The 17,531-nt window shown below is 40.3% G+C and overlaps 1 protein-coding gene across 1 annotated transcript; it reads right to left on the reverse strand.

The window, feature by feature from the left end:
• Positions 1-1,871: 1,871 nt before the first annotated feature.
• Positions 1,872-9,809, reverse strand: lzts3b (leucine zipper, putative tumor suppressor family member 3b). The gene is made up of 10 exons (XM_062417872.1): positions 9,446-9,809; positions 8,964-9,112; positions 8,102-8,232; positions 7,774-8,068; positions 7,511-7,678; positions 6,682-6,810; positions 5,861-6,052; positions 4,649-4,879; positions 2,757-3,008; positions 1,872-2,342 (listed from the first exon to the last, which is right to left on the reverse strand). The coding sequence occupies exons 1-10, from the start codon at positions 9,807-9,809 to the stop codon at positions 1,872-1,874; spliced, it is 2,382 nt and encodes a 793-aa protein (XP_062273856.1).
• Between the last annotated feature and the right edge of the window lie 7,722 nt (positions 9,810-17,531).

Here is a 17,531-nt window from a genome sequence, read left to right on the forward strand (position 1 = left end):
CAATAGGCTATCTACACAGTTAAAAAAAACAAACAAAAAAAAACACGTGAAGGAAAGCTCAAATGGCACATATTTTCTCTGTCAGTTCACCATAATATAATAACAATAATAAAGATGATAATACTATGTAATACCTTAGAGATAAGTTAATATTCTTGAGCAACATTTTTGTATGCTGGCATAAACAACACATATAAAAGCCATGATATCCACATCTGAGTCTACTATACATCATAACTTGTGTGTAGGACACTACATAGTGCAGTTAGCCTGAATGCTCCCTTTAAAGAGGCAGACTCTTCACTTTTCCAATTTTTTTTTTCAAACTTCCCTCTCCTCCGTCTTTGTCTAAATGAACTATACAGAAAAATGTGTTTCCAGGAGGATATGTAGACACCCTCAGTTTGAAATTTCAGTCCTGCTCCCCTTGTGTCAAAATTTTACTGTACTTAAAGCCCTCCCCTTCCAGAAAAACCTAATATGTCTTAACTGCTGTATTGCCACTAGTCCCTCTATCCTCAATCTCATAAGCTGAAGCTTTTCATATGTATACACACATGCACACAGCCGCTCTCCCACACACACACACACACACACACACACACACACACACACACACACACACACACACACACACACACACACACACACACACACACACACATTTACAATCTATAACTATTATAAGTATTTCTTTCTAGTTTATCATACATTCTATAAAACTTCTTAAAACTTTGGGGATACCGACGGCTTTCTCTGATTTCTTGGCTGTAAATGCACAAAGTGAATGACACAATTATGATAATAACCAAATTCAGATTGTGTGCTTCCATTCATTTGCACTGTTTTACAGTTCAATGAGAAGAATAGAAACTGCTTGTGAAAGCTCTCCAGCGACCTCTAGTGTTCATTTCTTTTAGTCACCACAGAGAGTCTGCAGTGAAAGCGAACCAGGTTCCTCCCAGGTTCCTCCCACGTGTCTTAAAACTTATTTCATATTCGGATGGGGTTGATTATCTGCTAAACATCTATTTAATTCAATTTGTAGAAAATATAAACTCTGTTGGTCTTAATGATGTGTTTCGATGGGTCACAAGAGTTGGACCCTGTGCATGAAATGACTTGATAACTGTATCAAGTGTCTGTGTGACCTTTAACATCTGCTGGGATTTAAATGAAACAGTCCAGTTATGTATAGTAGTGTTGTGTAGCTGTTTTGCTGATATATAATTAAAGCACTGAAAATGATAATCACCCTCTGGATGTTTTGTTTTTTTCTGATCTATTCCCAGCATTAACTTATTCTCTTCTACATGCTGGAAAGAATGGAGTAAGGCGCTCTCTGGCCAAAAATGCAGGTTAACATCACACACTCTGACCACTAATTCTACTTTTACATTACCAGTGACACAGACTTACAATGAATAAATACAGCATAATATTCTTGTTGACAATATCCCTGATTGTCTTGGTCCTTTTCTAGGATGGGTATTAAATGACCTCTGTATTAGTGCTGTTATCTAAACATTGTCATTTAACGTTTTGTTTTTACACCACCCATCAGTGTGGCACACTTTTCATGAACACTGATAATGCAGGATGTAGTGTGCAACTAGTAAGAGAAAGGCTGCATAGGAGGTTGATAGATCATTGATAGATTAAATGTAGTTCAACTTCCTGTTCAGATGATTACCTTGTTACTTGTCACTGTTGCTGTTAAGTGTCTGTAGTTGCTTTGAAAAGTATGTCAGACTGCACTGATTTATTCTATTGTAGACTGAAATGTTTTTCTATGGTATGTTGAAGTGGTTTAGTGTGAGAGGCCTTGTCACTGTGTGTGTATAGTACTGAAAATTGTTTCATGGAGCTGTCTATATCTCAGTGGACTCTATCCTCTCCAGGCGTGAAGGTCCTGCCCAAGGAGGGGCAAGCTGGTGGAGAGAAGGCGTCCCCTTCTGGTCTTCACAGGGGGGGGAGAGGGTGAGGGTGATGGGACCGGGGAGGGAAGGGGGCTGAGCAGACAGAGGTGAAAGGGCTGGCGGTGGAGGTGGAGAATTAGAGGAGGAGGGGGAGGAAGTGGTGGTGGTAGTGATAGTGGTGGTTGTGGAGGTTGTAGCCGGTTTAGCTCCCAACTGGCTCATGCGTTTTTCCAAAGCCTGATTCTTCTGCAGCGTTTCCACATAGCTCAGCTGCAACTGTGCCTGGTATTTCAAAACTCGTTCTTTCTCATCCTGCCAGGTGTGTCGCTCCTGGTCAAAGTTGAGAGCCTGACGTTCCCGTTGCTGTCGCTCCAGACGTAATGCAGCCTGAAGTTGCTCTAGTTGCCTGCGCAGCTCCCCTGCCTCATCCCAGTGACCCTCCTGGACCCGCTGTGGCTGGTGAGCATCTTGACGTAGCTGCACCTCCTGACAAAGTTGGGCCTCGTGACGTAGCTGAGCCTCTTGACGCAGTTGGGCCTCATGGCGCAACTGGACCTCCTGACGGAGCTGGGCCTCTTGGCGGAGTTGAACCTCCTGACGGAGCTGCGCCTCTTGACGCAGCTGTACTTCTTGGCGAAGTTGGGCCTCTTGACGGATTTGGACTTCATGGCGGAGGTGAGCCTCCTGACGAAGCTGGGCTTCCTGGCGGAGTTGAGCATCTGGTCGGACTTGGCCATCCTGACGAATTTGCATGTCCTGCTGTATGTGGGCATCTTGCCGCTGCTGCACGTCACGCCATTGAGCTTCTTCACGTTGCTGCCTCTCCTGTCTCTGAGCTTCCTGCCTTTGGGCTTTGGCTTCATCACTCTGAAGACTCAGTAGGGTGTCAGACGTGGGGGTGAGGGAGTTGGTTGAGGGCTCAGAGGGGTTTCGTGGGCAGTGCACAATTCCCCAGGGTGGCAACAGTCCTGCAGCAGCTAAGTTGGGGCTCACGACAACTTCGGCTCCTCTGCTAACTTCATTCAGAGCCCGCTTTAGACTAAGCACCTCTGCCTCAAATACACCCAGTTTCTCTCTGAGGATGGACACCTGTGGACAAAAAAGGAATATCAAAGGAAAACATAATTTAGTTGAAAACTTGATAACTCACTGTGTTAAAGTTCATAAAAATACAAAATTAAAAACAAGAGGCATTAATAAATATTGTTTATAATGACAACATAGAGACAATAAAGTTATCAGATGTGCAGTATTCAGTATATATACATGTAGTAATTGTTTCTGCTATATATGTATTTATATAGTCAACTGGATCCAGGAAGATTACAGGACAGGGAAAAAAGTAAGTCTTAAGTCTTGATGGATAGTGGAAGATACTGTAAATCCATGTACCCCCGGAGGTTTCCTTATTAAAGCTGTTATCATAATTTTATATTTCAATATTATATTCAATTTGTGTATTGAGTAAGCTGCACAACTCTTTTGATCACTCTTTCATTTTGTGTGTTTTTTGCACCTTTTCTGTTGATGTTTAAGTAATGTTCACTTACTTTACTGTTGCTCTGGATAAAAGCATTTGATAAATGCACAAATTGTTAACTGTACTTAACATAAAACAGAAAAATGCTCTTAAACTTGCTAATCCGTTGGTTATTGCATAACACATATACATATTTTTATCTGTGTAAGCTGCTTATGAGCTCACACTGCACAAAAGAGAAAATTGTTTTGGCTGTAATAAATGTTGCTCAATCTCCAATTTGTCCTGGTCCCTTTCCCAATATTTTGGAATTCCTCCTTACCAGAGAAGATTTTGTGGATTAAACATTCAACAATTTGGATTTAGTGCTAACCTTCCCAATGCAGAAATCTCACTTATTATAAACTATATTCAGACTGCTTTGGATAGTAATCAACATTGTGTTACTCTTTTCGTAGTCTCCTCAAAAGCCTTTAATAAAGTCGATCATTCCCTGCTGCTGCAGACCATTTTCATTTGAGGGCTTAAATAATCTGAGTTAGTTTCAAAACTATATATCATCATCATTTTCATGCCTAACCAAGGTTATTCCCCAAGATGTAGTCACTGAGAAAAACGTTATTAATATACAATTCTATGTTGATGACACAGATCGGATTATACAACTATGCATTAATTTAACAACTATTACTAAGTAATTATTGTTTTATTATTACTTTGTATTATTTGGTAATGCTTTTATAAGCATAAATTCATGCTGACTAATGATAAATGTAAATCTATGTAAATCGGTATATATGTATAGAAATATATTTTATCTTAGTAATGTGTATACTTTGATATTTTGGCCAAACTGAGGATGAATCTCAGTTTTCTGTATAGAAACGATGCTGGTCATTAACAAAACTTATTGACAGAAAACTGGTAAAACAACCTACACCTCTGTCTCAATGCATGGATGCTGTTCACAGTTTGTGGAAACGTGGAGGTGCTTATAAAGTCAACAAACTCTACAAAAATCACCATCATCTTATATTGTGAGATACTGAGAGATGATTGCACATGCTGTATGCTGAATATTGAAATATCATGAAACTCTATGCTTTCATTGCAAAGTAAAATTTAAAAAATCTATCAAAAAACTTGATTAAATATATTCTTTATTATATTTTGAGACTCTTCTACTGGATGAACTATGCTCTGTGTCACAGTTTTCATCTATTGTGACAAAGTAAAAAAGAAAACTTGCTTCTGACAGTGTCCTCCTCAGCTCTCCCTCACACTTCTCCAGCTCCAGACTCTTGGTGCTGTAGGAGTCCTTCAGGCCCAGCATGGTCTCCTCCCGCTCCCTCAGCTGGGCATTGAGCTCCTTCAGCTGGCCTCTCAGGGCCACCATCTCTCCAGCTCGCTGGGTCACCTCAGCCTGGCTCTCCCTCAGCTGCTGCTTCAGCAGGGAGATCTCTCCTGCCTTCTGACACACCTGCCACATCAAGAGTAAAAAAGTGAGTGAATGGTATCTCCCTAGTCCCAAACTTATACTGCGTACGAGTGGGGTGATTGTACACACATGCTTTCAGACACAGGCAGTTTCACACACACACCCTTATTTAAGTGCTTCACTGCTCAGTCTACCATGATGTAACCTTGATAACATTTTCCTGAACTAGTCAAGCCCACATACTCGTATACTCATATCGAAGGTTGGGAAGATTACTTTAAAATACTTACTACCTGTTAAAAAATATAATCAGTAATCTAATCCAAGTATCACAATATTAAAGCAATGCAATTTGATTATTTTATATACCTCAATACCACATATGAAATAATAAAGACATAATATGACATAATAATAATAGACCAGGGAAGAAATATCTGACAGATGACTTTTACTTAAGTGTATTCTGTAAGACAACAGAACAATGTAACCTTAGAAAAGAAAATGAGGGAACCAAGATTGTTAGCATAAAAAATGTGTCCTCTGCTTAATGTATTTTTCAAGAGAAATTTGCTTATCATTAAGCAAATTCAGGCAGTAGCCAATGGATCTACATTGAAAGTTCACAAAACATGGTGTGCATTACAGAGAACATTCTCAGGGAAAGCCTCTGATGAGACAGCACTTTCCCCACTGGCTGTGTGACGCTATCACACAGGCATACTGTATGTTGCACAGGGGAAAGACCCCCCGCGGGGTATTGGTGCCCACTGTACGAGAGCTTTATCCTCCTCCACAGCTCTTCACAGAGGAATGGCACTGACACACATATGTGCTGCTGCATCGTAGGCTTCATTATGTCCTTTTATCTGGTTCTATCGGTGTAATACCATCAATCAATCAATCTTTATATAGCGCCAAATCACAACAAGTTATCTCAAGGCACTTTTCACAGGTCTAGACTGTACTCCTTAATTTCTGAGGTTTCTCTAACTCATTCAGTATTGAACATGCTCTGCTCACCTCCCATTTGGTCTCCTCCAGGCGAGGCAAAATGTCAGCCTGCTCCTTCCTATAATCCAGACACTTTCTCTCGAGCTCCTCTCTCTGGGCTAGCAGAGCCGCCATCTCCTCCTGGAGCCTCCTTTTGTCCTGGGACAGACGGGTTATCTGGGCCTGCAGGGCAGTCTGGGAGCGCTGAGCACGACGTGTAACCTGCAGACAAACATACAGACACAGTGTAAGATCTGTCTGTGTCTGTCTATTGTGGAACACGTGCAGATCCTGTCATAACACCCTCGGCAGTTTAAACCATTAAACTGCCAGAGTGTCTGTGAGTGTTGATTATCAGGAACAAATTTGACCTCAATGCCCTTCCAACAGTGCACTTGTATATTGATTCCAACATTAACCAGGTACAGTAAAAGGCAGCTTCCTCCACAGATACACAATACAAATCAAAATCAGCACAAAATCATTTTCTCTATGTCCTTACTGCCTCTACACAAATGATACCTGGATGTTTAATACTTCTTCTAGCACTAATCTTTGGAGCCTTTTTTTTTTGGTTGGACTTTTGGTTGAATTTTGAGATGAGTGGACCACAGTGCAGTATCATATATTGTAAAAATGTAACGAAACATTTTCGGCTTTCTGTTATATGTACTCCACACAAATCTTAGTCTATCAGATTTTGCTATCATGGTTCTTTTTGCGCATTTGTTTTCAAGATTTCCACAAACATTTTAGACATGACTCAGGATGCAACTGCAAATTAAGTGCAGTGACATCCTGCTCTTGAGGATCAGTTTCATTGGATGCAGTGTAAAATGCAGTGAGGTCACCTGCTGCAGGCGTGAGGCATAGTTCTGTCTCAGCTCATCCATCTGTCGCTCCCAGACGCGTTGCTTCTCCTCAAACACCTGAATGATTGCTGCCTCACTTTGGTCCAAGTTGCGGCGCATATGCTGCACCTAGTAGAGAAGAACAGGAATCAGGCGACAAATCAGCAATATGGGTATTAAACAGAATACATTTGACTAAAACTGCTGATCATTTATTTCTTAAATATCTAAAGCAAATTTCTACAAATACTCTTATTTACTTGATGGAAAACTTCATTTTATACCACTTTGTTGATGCACATTTGCACTTCCTTTCTCTAAGATACAGTACATAAGTTATTTGTGGGTTGGACCTTTATAATGAATTTATCGTTCCCAGTTTGGGAGGGTTAAAAGGTCAGCTCACCCACATTACAAAACAAAATATTTTCTCACTGAACTCCTATTAGTATGTAGCCATGCATGGTCCATCTGGAGGCACATAACTACTTTCTGCTTACGAAATAGTACCAATGAAACCTGCTGAGAGTGAGATGTGTGACTTATCCAGACTAACTGGGGCAATGTTTCTGGAACAAGTTCAATTTAAGTTGTTATGCACCACGAACAAATTATTTTCACCTTCATTGCATTTTCCTGGAGACAGAAATCTCTGAAACACTCCGGGTAAATAAAAGTAAAAAAATGTGTATGGCTTACTGCTGCTTGAGGTGAACGACTCTTTCTACTTTTGCATTGCAAAGGACCCTTAAAATGCAGTATCATTTTAACGAAAGACCCACAAATTGCAATTTAACTGTAAATCAAACATCTGTGAATGGCCTCTGACCTCTTGCTCTTTCTCCCACAAGCGGTCCTCCAGGTCCTGAATGATGTCATCAGATGAGGGTGAGGGGCGCAGAGGTGCTGGGGCATCACTCAGGTGGCTCAGCCTCTGATAGGATGAGGAGCTCTTTCCCGAGGACGAGCGGCCGCTGTCTGAAGCACTTAACCCATTCTGCAGGAAACCACCAAAATTACATTCAACACGATAACACCAACATGCATTTATAACTTTCGGATATAATATATATATGCGACTGATGGCACTACCTGGTAGCCAGGCTTTTCTAGCTTGTCCAGGCCTGCCGCTGCCCCAACCATGCCCAACCTGTTGATGTGGCTGGTGGAAGCACTTAGAGGCCCCAGGACTGCTGGGGGTCCACAACCAGACCCTGAGCCTGTGTAGGTGGGCAGGCTGGTCAGGGAGTTCCTCCCTGAGTCAGACATCCCTCCCTGAACCACTTCAATACCATTTCCCCCACCCTCACTTCTGCTGACCCTTACTGGGCTGTCCTGGTCGAGGAGCAGGGCCTCTGGGACCTCTCCTGACTCTCCTCCCCCATCCCTGCCTCTCCTGCCACCTCTTCCCTCACTGAACCCTTCACTCCTTGCCTCAGTCTTGCCCTCGCTTCCAGCCCCTCCTGCCTGGCCCACCAGGTTCTGCATGGAGTGGAAGCTCTTGGGAACCACCGGCTTGAAGGCAGAGGGACGAACAAGGCCGGAGTTGTTCTGCATTGCCTGGGAAAGAGACAGAAGAAGAAATGAAGAAATAATAATATAACATTGCAGCTGACAAAAATTGTCTGTCATCACTACAGTAAACATGCTTTAGTGATCAAATAATAAAGTGATGTAGCATGCATGCATTTTTCATATTATTGTATAATGTATTTGAAATTTGAAACAGCTTGCATTCAGTTTTTCCAGTGGCATTTTGACATCCTGCAAATAAGCGAAAGATATCACAAATAATGGTTTTAAAGATCACTAAAAAGAGGTTTTGATCACTGTGATCTTGTCTCCTGGTGAAGAGTCCACCGCCTTAGTTGCATGCAAAGATACTTTCCCAAGTTCAGCTGAGACTAATGTGAAGCTTTAGCAATGTGAGTTAGCCAAATCAAGTGGGTCTGAGGAAATTTTATATTTTATTTTAACAAAAGTCTTGAAAAGCGTTAATTTATCCTTTAAGGCTTTAAAATGTTAATGTGTTTCACTCAGGTCTTCTGAGTCGGAAGTGTCCAACTTGTGACCCCTTGTTACAGACTGTTTATATATGAGTTTTGAGCAGTTCAACTGAGGCATGATTGTTTCATTCAAAGTTTTTATCGGCCTTAACTCTTTCACAAGACAAACACAAATATTAGAGAAAAGTCTTTGTTGGTTTTGACTATTTCATATCCTGGTAATCATCTTGTTACTCCTTGTGCAGTTGGGAACCGCCGTTTTACATCCTGAAGTACCTGCTCCAGTTTTCCAGACACTGGCAGAATCTTGGGTGGGTTATGGTTTGGAGGGTTGTGGCTGGACGGGTTGTTCTCACTGTCAGTTCTCGCGGCCACCATCTCTCTGTGCTGGTGCTGGGTCATACCAACGCCGTTCTTCTCGCTTGCTCCTCGGCCCACAAGGTTCCCACAAAGATCTAGACCTGCAGCTTGCATTTCCCTATCTCTCTCTCTCTCCAACCTCTCATTCTCCAGCCTCTCTCTTTCCCTTTCCCTCTCTCTCTCCCTCTCTCGCTCCCTCTCCCTTTCTATCTTCTCCCTCTCAATTCTCTCCCGCTCCCTCTCTCTGGCTCTCTCCCTCTCTCGCTCCCTTTCTCGCTCGAGCCTCTCCCTCTCCACTCGTTCCCGTTCCCTCTCCCGGTTCCTCTCCCTCTCTCGTTCCCTTTCTAACCTCTCTCGGTCCCAGTCTCTGTCCCGGTCCCTGTCTCTCCCCCTCTCACGTTGTCTCTCCCTCTCTCTCTCCCACTCCCTCTCCCTCCTGCCCGCTCCGTTGCCACACTCCAACTGGTTGTTGTTGGATGGGGCTGTCATGGTACATTCAGTGTTGGTGGAGGAGGCTGTTTCGGTGGGCCGGTCAGTCCCAGTACAGGTCCCAGTTCCGATACTAACACTCCCTCGTTCATCGCTAGATGCCGTCCCGTCAGATATAGTCGCCGGGGGGCGGGGCAGCCGTTCTGCGCTGCAGCTGCGGTCGGCAGGACAACGGCGAGAGAGAGGAGGGGCCCGAGGCAGGGTGGTCCTCGTGCCCACAGACTTCATGGCAAACTCCTGCTCTCCTGCCACCCCACTGCCAACACTGCCCATAGTGGGGTCAAAGGTCAGGGATTAGAGGTTAGGAGTCAGGATTGGGGAGGGTCACAGATACATTTGGAAGTAGTGTGGGTCATCACAACCTAATGCAGGTAGTGGGGGCACACACACTAGAGGAACACAGAAAAACGAAAGGAGTTATACGATATTGTAATTGCATAATGACTAGTTATACAATAATAGCTAATGCAGAATAGATTCCAACCCACATAAAGGGGCAGCGTGGTCCTCCCATCATGATAACAATGAAAAAGGTCAGATGGATAAGTCTGCACTATCACGTGTATACATATTGAGGGTATGAATAAAGCTAAAAATAAACCTGTCCTCCAGTTGAATGATGCTAATGGAAACAAATCACATTGTTAATTTCTGTTTCTGGCGTCTGTTTATGATGTTCACAATTTGTAGGTGAACAGTGAAGACTCTTACTGCTTTATTTCCATCAGTATCGCTGGACTGGAGGAGGAGGGTGTTTTATTTGTGGACATAATAACAGGAACACCCGCATAACATTATGCAATAGAAAACAACAGCTCTGCAATAAATACAGATTTAGTGAAGCTTCATTTTTGTTAATAATGTGTCAGAGAAGTGTTAATTCAACTGGTCCATACTAAAATAATTCAACAACTATAACATGGATTGTCATGAAATGTTGTACAGAGGATGAATCTTGACTTTGGTCTCTAACTTTAACTTTTTTTTTATTTTGAACAAACTTTTTGTTTCTATCACCACCATAAAGTTGACATTTTTGATTTTCAGCGAAAAATGAAATTTGATATTGATGACTTTTACTCTATACCACCATGAGCTCAGATTTTTTATTTGTCCAATGTTTTGGTTCCTTAAGTTCCTGGACAACTAAAGATATCCCCCTCAGCTGTACTTTATGTTTAGTGCTAATAAATTGCTAACACTAAACTATGACATGATACACTGACATTATTAGCATATTAGCATGCATAAGTATAGCCTTACAGTCTGTAAGGCTATACTTATGCATGCTAATATGCTATGAGTAAGTTACAGAGCCACCTGTGCAAGTATGTTGTTGATACTGTGGTTGATGGTGGTGGTGTTTTGTATTTCTTTATAAAGCAATGAGGAAAACAGGAACATTCAGAGTTTCCTGTATCGTCAAATGAAAAATACCACCAAGCTACAGCTTAAAAATTACCCAAGAGTTTAATCAACACCTCTGTGATACGGTCTCGACAAAAACTGTCCACTGAAAACTCCTTATAGGGTTTATTTATTATTGTATTAGTTTGCATGAGGCCGCAGTATGCAGGTTTGTCTGTGTTTTTAGGCACACCCAGCTGAAATTAATGTAGTCCAATATGAGAGCTTTGCAATAAATCCCACCTTCATGAAGATTATAATGTTCAGTTTCATTGAAAATGTTTTAGACAGGTGTTGATTCAAGTTTTTGTTAATATTGGAGGTAGTAGTTTGTGATACTATTGAATCATATTGCATTACACTTTATCATTATTATCATTATATAGATTACCAACCACACAAAGTAAGAAACTATCCCGGGCCCCCAGACTCTCAGGGGCACCGAAGGCCACATATTGAATGTGTTGCAAATACTTAGTGATAAAGCGATTTTCTGCAGTTTTTGTTTGGTAATACACACAAAAAAGACTGAAATGGTAAATGCCTGATGGCTTTCACATTTTTTACTTCATGTTGATACCCTGTCTGACAGGGTAGTAAAACCTTTACTATTAGTACTAATGCAAATTCTTGAACAAATTTGCATTTAAACCCATTATTACAAGCTAACTAACAAACAAAGTAACTAACTAACTAACTAACTAACTATCTAACTAACTAACAAAGTAACTAACTAACTAACTAACTAACTAACTAAATAACTAACAGAAAAGCTTGTGGAAGGTGTGGTATTTAAGGAATATTGATTGGTTTCTGGGGCTCTGGGATAAAGGAGTATCTGAAAAAAACATACGGTTAAACAGTTTAAAAAAAACTTAACATTGTAATCTTTATGAAGATGGCAGTTATTTCATAGCTGTTGCATTGGACTGTGTTAGTTTCAACTAAGTGTACCTGATAAACTGGTAGTCTACAATTAGAGGCTGTAGTTTGTTGCATAGTTGGACTGTACTGTCTTATACTGAGAGGTGTTTCTAGTATTTCATCCATTGTGAAATTTATATCAATGAGGGTAGAGGGTGAATATGAGCAACACCTCTCTGTGGGCGTCCCAGTTATTTTAAGGGTTTAGGCAGCTTTAGGATGCTGACCATGTAATCGACATATCAGTTCATGTTTCCTGTTCACTTCATCCAATCTAATAAAAGCAAAAATGCCCCCCAAACCTTTTGGAAACACTTCAACTCAATTAAACAGCAACACAAATTACAGCCTCCAACATGACCACACCACTTTACACACTTCTCTAAAACAGTTTCAACAAAAATTGACTTTTTATAACCCAGGATTTATTGAAGAGCTGTATAGGTGTACCTAACAAACTGCCAAAAGAGTGTGGACTGCAAATGCGAGCTAATATATTGTATATACTGTATACTGTATATATTAATACAGTTTAATTTGCAGACATTAACAATGAATCACAACATGAAGTATTACAGCTTTCTCACATGTGAACATCCCCATCATCAAATCCATACAGTAGCATATTACAGCCTTATTATGATAGATAGATAGATAGATAGATAGATAGATAGATAGATAGATAGATAGATAGATAGATAGATAGATAGATAGATAGATAGATAGATAGATAGATAGATAGATAGATGCAGTATAGTCAGTGCACCTCCCCTTCTCAGCCCATTTACTAGAGGTTTACTTCCACTTGGGTGAATAGTAGTAGTAGTAAAATACACTGCCTATCTATCTGCTGCTCTGCCTCAATCCCCTCCCCTCACGACTCCCTCTCTCTCCCTTTTTCTCTGCATCCCTGGGCGGCAAGGGCGGCTTTAGCAGCATCCGCATCAAGCCCTGAATCGACTGCGCTCCCAAGGCCCGTGACTAAAAACAAACACACGATTCTCACTAAATGAAAAACACCAAAATCAAAATGCACAGCGTCATTGACATTGACGACGTATCATGCAGTAGCTTTGATTTACCGATTGTAGCATCCTGGCGGTCCATCATCAAAGGCTACTCACTATTATGCAGCTCGGCGGTTTGAAAGATGGCAGCCTCAATAAACAATATTGTCACAAGACAGCAACGTCAATCCTGTTCGGCCGATGCTCTGAATTATTCTCCGATGTTGCCGTGGGTCGGTAATATTAGGGATGCTGTCTTCGACCGCTGTCAGCGTCGGATGCTGATGATGGAGTCGGTCGGTTGATACGCGCATCAGCTGAGAGACACACACCCACCTCTGGTCCCGCCCCTCCGGCTGCATGATACAAACGCCCCCTTTTGGCATCCGTCCAGTCAGTGCTCTACCTCGGGAAAAGCCTATAGAGTCATATACAGTCCCCTGGATGGATGGACAGTTGGATGCATGCGTGGATGTATGGATGCATGCATAGATAGACGGATGGATGGATGGATGGATGGGTGGTTGGATGCATAGACATGCCTGGATGGGTGGATGAATGGATAGATGGATGCATGAATGGATAGATGGATGCATGCATGGTTAGATGGAGCCATAGATGGATGGATGAAACATTAAGTGGAGACAGTAGGCTAATGGTGTTTAAACTTATGCCATCAATGTAAAAAATAAACTAAAATCAGGTTTAGTGATAGAACACATGGGAAGAGAGAAAAACGCAAATAATTAGAGTGTAACTAATGCTTATTTTCATTATCAATTAATCTGCTCGTTATTTTCTCAATAAATTGTTTTGTCTAACATAGCGATAAATGCCCATTATAATTTCTCAAAGGACGGGTTCACAGTTTTACAAGTCTGTCTTAAAACAACAGTGAGGTGCCCAAATGAACATTGAACCATGTTGTTCTTGCTGTAATCATTCCTCCTGTTCATACTGATCATTAGAAGATCCCATCGTAATGCATTTAAAATGTTAGTGATTGGAAACCAAATCCAAAATCCTCCTCCTGTGCAAAAATGTATTTAAAAGTTTATCTGAAAACTAATATGAAGCTTCAGCTGTCCAAATCAGTCAAATCAAGCAGATATTTTTCAATGTTGCAGTCTTTTTAGTGCCAAAGTCAAAGGGAATTTGATGCTGAAAAGACTGTAAATGTTACAGATATCCACTTAATATGACTTACTCAGACTGCTTAAGCCTCATATAGGCTTCAGATAAACTTTTAAATGCATTTTGAACAGGAGGGATGATTACAGCCAGAAAAAACCTCGTTCACTGTTCATATAGGCACATGACTGTTGTTAAAGTCAGTCTTGAAACAATTTGAACCCATCCTTTAAAACTAAAGGCAACATCTTCAAATGTCCTGTTTTGTTTGAACAACAGTCTTAAAATACAAAGATATTCAGGTTACTATCGCATATAACAGCTTTAAATTGTCACATTTAAGAAAATGCAATCACTGACTATTTGGCATTTTTGCTCAAAAAAGATTAAAATGTTGTCTGTATTTACTGTAAAACCTGCTGTAACTCTGTATATCATCCTGATATCAACTTAAAGGGGTTCTCGCCAACAATTTAGATAAAACTTCATTAACAGATGTGACTGATGTAATGAATTCATAGATGATAAATTCATAAATGTCGGTTTTGGGACAATGCACAGCTTAATCACCAACTGATCACTGAGGTTCCAGAAGTCTCCAAAGAGTCATGTGACTCAATAATATGCTGTGTTGTGACTGCCTGCCATCTTTACTTTGCATTTCCTCAATGCTTCCTCCTTTCTTTATTCCTTATTCTATTTCGGTGGTTCCTGACTTTTTCACTGGATAGCAGTTTCCTTCCTTCCCTGTCTCATTTTCACTCCATATTTACTTTGCTCTCATTATAATTGGTTGTATTTGGTGGCTCACTCTCTTCATTTCTTTCCTTTTGTTACATGCTGTCTTATCCAATGTGCAGCAGTTCTTGTTGGGGTGCTTGTTTCTGTTCATTTTCACATTTTTCAGAATCACTTAATCAACTTATTAGTAATAGAAAAATAAATTATTATTATCTTTGTGCAGAGACACACATGAACTTTTCTGACTTTTCTTAAACTTTTCACACAACATTGAATTCGTCTTCAAGTGCTGTAGTTTGTCCAGACTTTCCTTTCCTCTTCTGCCTCCTACTTTGTTTGTTTACTGTGAAGTTTTGTTTCTGTATTTATTACACATGTTTGTTATATTATCTCCTGCTCTCTTGAAATAGTTTCTCATCCAGCTCAGTTTTGAAGATCAATTTTCTTCTTCACTCTTATTTGCCTGAGTTGTGTTGGCACAGTTGTGAAGAAAATGAGCGCCAATGTGTCCCCTACAGGACTGGAGAGGAACATCCAGGGCAAAAAAGCACATGCAGAGTGAACTCTAAAAGCTCCAGGGCACAGTAAGCATTTTCTTTTGTGGATACATAAACATCTACATGATCCATTAAGTAATTAACTGCAGAATATATTTGTATATTTGCATATACATTCCCAAACTATCAGGTTACTGCTAATTAACTATATAAAGAAGAGTTACAATGTCATGTGATTTACTTATGATGCATTTATGTTCTTATGTGAGAATTGTTACACAATTTTGGTACCTGAATCTATAATGTCTATAATGTACCTGAATCTATAATGTCTATAATGTTAGTGAAATGTAATCTTTTTATATAATAAAACCTCATATTTGTGTCTGTATATTTGTCCCTGATTGACTGTCAATGGGGGAGGTACTGTACAAGGACTTCCACAACTGTAACAATGCAGTGTTGGCATGAAGGGGGAAGACACTGGCCTCTCTGTGAATACAAGGGATGCTCTCGCTCAATTTGGCTACATGGGGGCGCTATGATCTATTAAATCTAGTTCAGCTAGCACCCAGTTCCTCAATATGTTTAAGTAGTAACAGTATGTATTCAGTATATTTTGTATGTTGTATTATGTCTCTATTCTTTCATCTTTTATGTCTGTCTGACTGAAGTGAAGGTACAAATGTAGTTTATATTGTGAGTAAAACTTTATAATGCAAGTATAACATCATTTTAAAGTTTTGTTATTTGCTATGTCTTGTTATGTTATCAGCATTGTTCTTTTATTGACATCCGTGCTCTTTGGTTTTTCTTTTATTCTGCTTTGATGCACAACTTATCTAGAGAAACTACTGTGTGCTTAAAATGTGCCTCATGAAGGTTATGTTAACTTATATATTTTCAGCAGTTCATTAAAATCTATTCCTAATTACAATGTATAAAGTGCTTTATCAAATATATATTTAAATGATGATAGTAGAAAAGCTATTTGTTATAAAAAGTACACCATTTTCATCAAAGGTGCCGATCTATATAATTTTTCTGAATGTATTTATTTTGAAATAGTCTCATACATTTTTTAAAAGCCTTTAAAATATCTACCGTAAAAACCGGTGTATAATTCAGAAGTATTTGCTAGTTGCTGTGATGTTTCAGTAGGGGAGAACAGGGTTGGTTGTCACACGGGTTGGTTGTCATATTCATTAGACCTCGGTCCCTAAAGGGCGCTGTTAAAAAGTTTTGGCACTGAAAGTTTCAGAATTTAGGTGTGATGTTACTTCACAGATCATTTCTGGAGTAAACCACTTGACATTGAGGTGAAAGAACGTTTATCAATCACTCAATCAATCAATCAATCTTTATTTGTATAGCGCCAAATCACAATAAAAGTCATCTCAAGGCACTTTACACAGCAGGTCTAAACCATACTCTTCAAGTTTAATTTTAAAGAGACCCAACATTCCCACATGAGCTAGCACTTGGCGACAGTGGCAAGAAAAAACTCCCTTTTAACGGGAAGAAACCTCAGGCAGAACCAGGCTCAAAGTGGGTGGCCATCTTACTGATGTTGAAGCGTGATGTGCCAAAGCGCTACTCAGGTGCAGTTGTCTATATGTGCACAGCGACAGCTCTGATTAAGAGTTTTTGGGACTCGAGTAAGCACACAGGTACACACTGTATCAAATATGTAAAGTTACTGTGTTCTTTTAAAAGGTTTAATTGAAACTCAGCCTAACCCGAACACAGTCTGAGTTAAAATACTGGTCCAGTTCAGTTAAGCAAATCATTACAGGACCGTTAAACCTTAACCCGACACACAGTTTCAGGTATACTATTTGTGTTTTAATTGTGTTTCTAATGAAAGTAAATTGAGAAAGTTTTGGAGTCTAAACATATGTGTTTATAAATGAATAGTTACTGCTGCATTCAAATAAACCAGTCTTTAATAGAAAAGCATTTTTCCCAGCATGAGACCCCCCAAAATAGACTGCGTGGTATACGCCAGCGCGACTTATACAGCGGTCTTTACAGTAATTGTTCCATTTACTCATGTGGCTTCACACAGACTCCCCCTTTCTCTTGATTTTCTCCTCACTGTAAAATATAAAGCATGAAATGCATCAGTTCTGCCTGCTGATGTTGGGTTATAAAAGCAGCCCAGTGCTCACATCCACTTCACACTTCATCTGTTCTTGTTCTGTTCTGTCCTCTCCCTTTCACATTAGCTACAATCTTTCTTTCACATCCACTTTTTTCCCCTTAATTTGTTTGTGTTCTCACCAGAG

Source organism: Scomber scombrus, chromosome 4 (genome assembly GCF_963691925.1).
Source record: "Scomber scombrus chromosome 4, fScoSco1.1, whole genome shotgun sequence".
Classification (NCBI taxonomy): Eukaryota; Metazoa; Chordata; class Actinopteri; order Scombriformes; family Scombridae; genus Scomber; species Scomber scombrus.

Bases quoted from the DNA above. Each gene is read 5' to 3' on its own strand.
- lzts3b (XM_062417872.1), bottom strand. From the start codon at position 9,809: ATGGGCAGTGTTGGCAGTGGGGTGGCAGGAGAGCAGGAGTTTGCCATG. The intron at 8,233-8,963 runs GTACTTCAGGAT...CAGGCAATGCAG, and splicing joins TGTCTGGAAAACTGGAGCAG to AACAACTCCGGCCTTGTTCG. The intron at 3,009-4,648 runs GCAAGTTTTCTT...TTTTGTCCACAG, and splicing joins TGAGGAGGACACTGTCAGAA to GTGTCCATCCTCAGAGAGAA.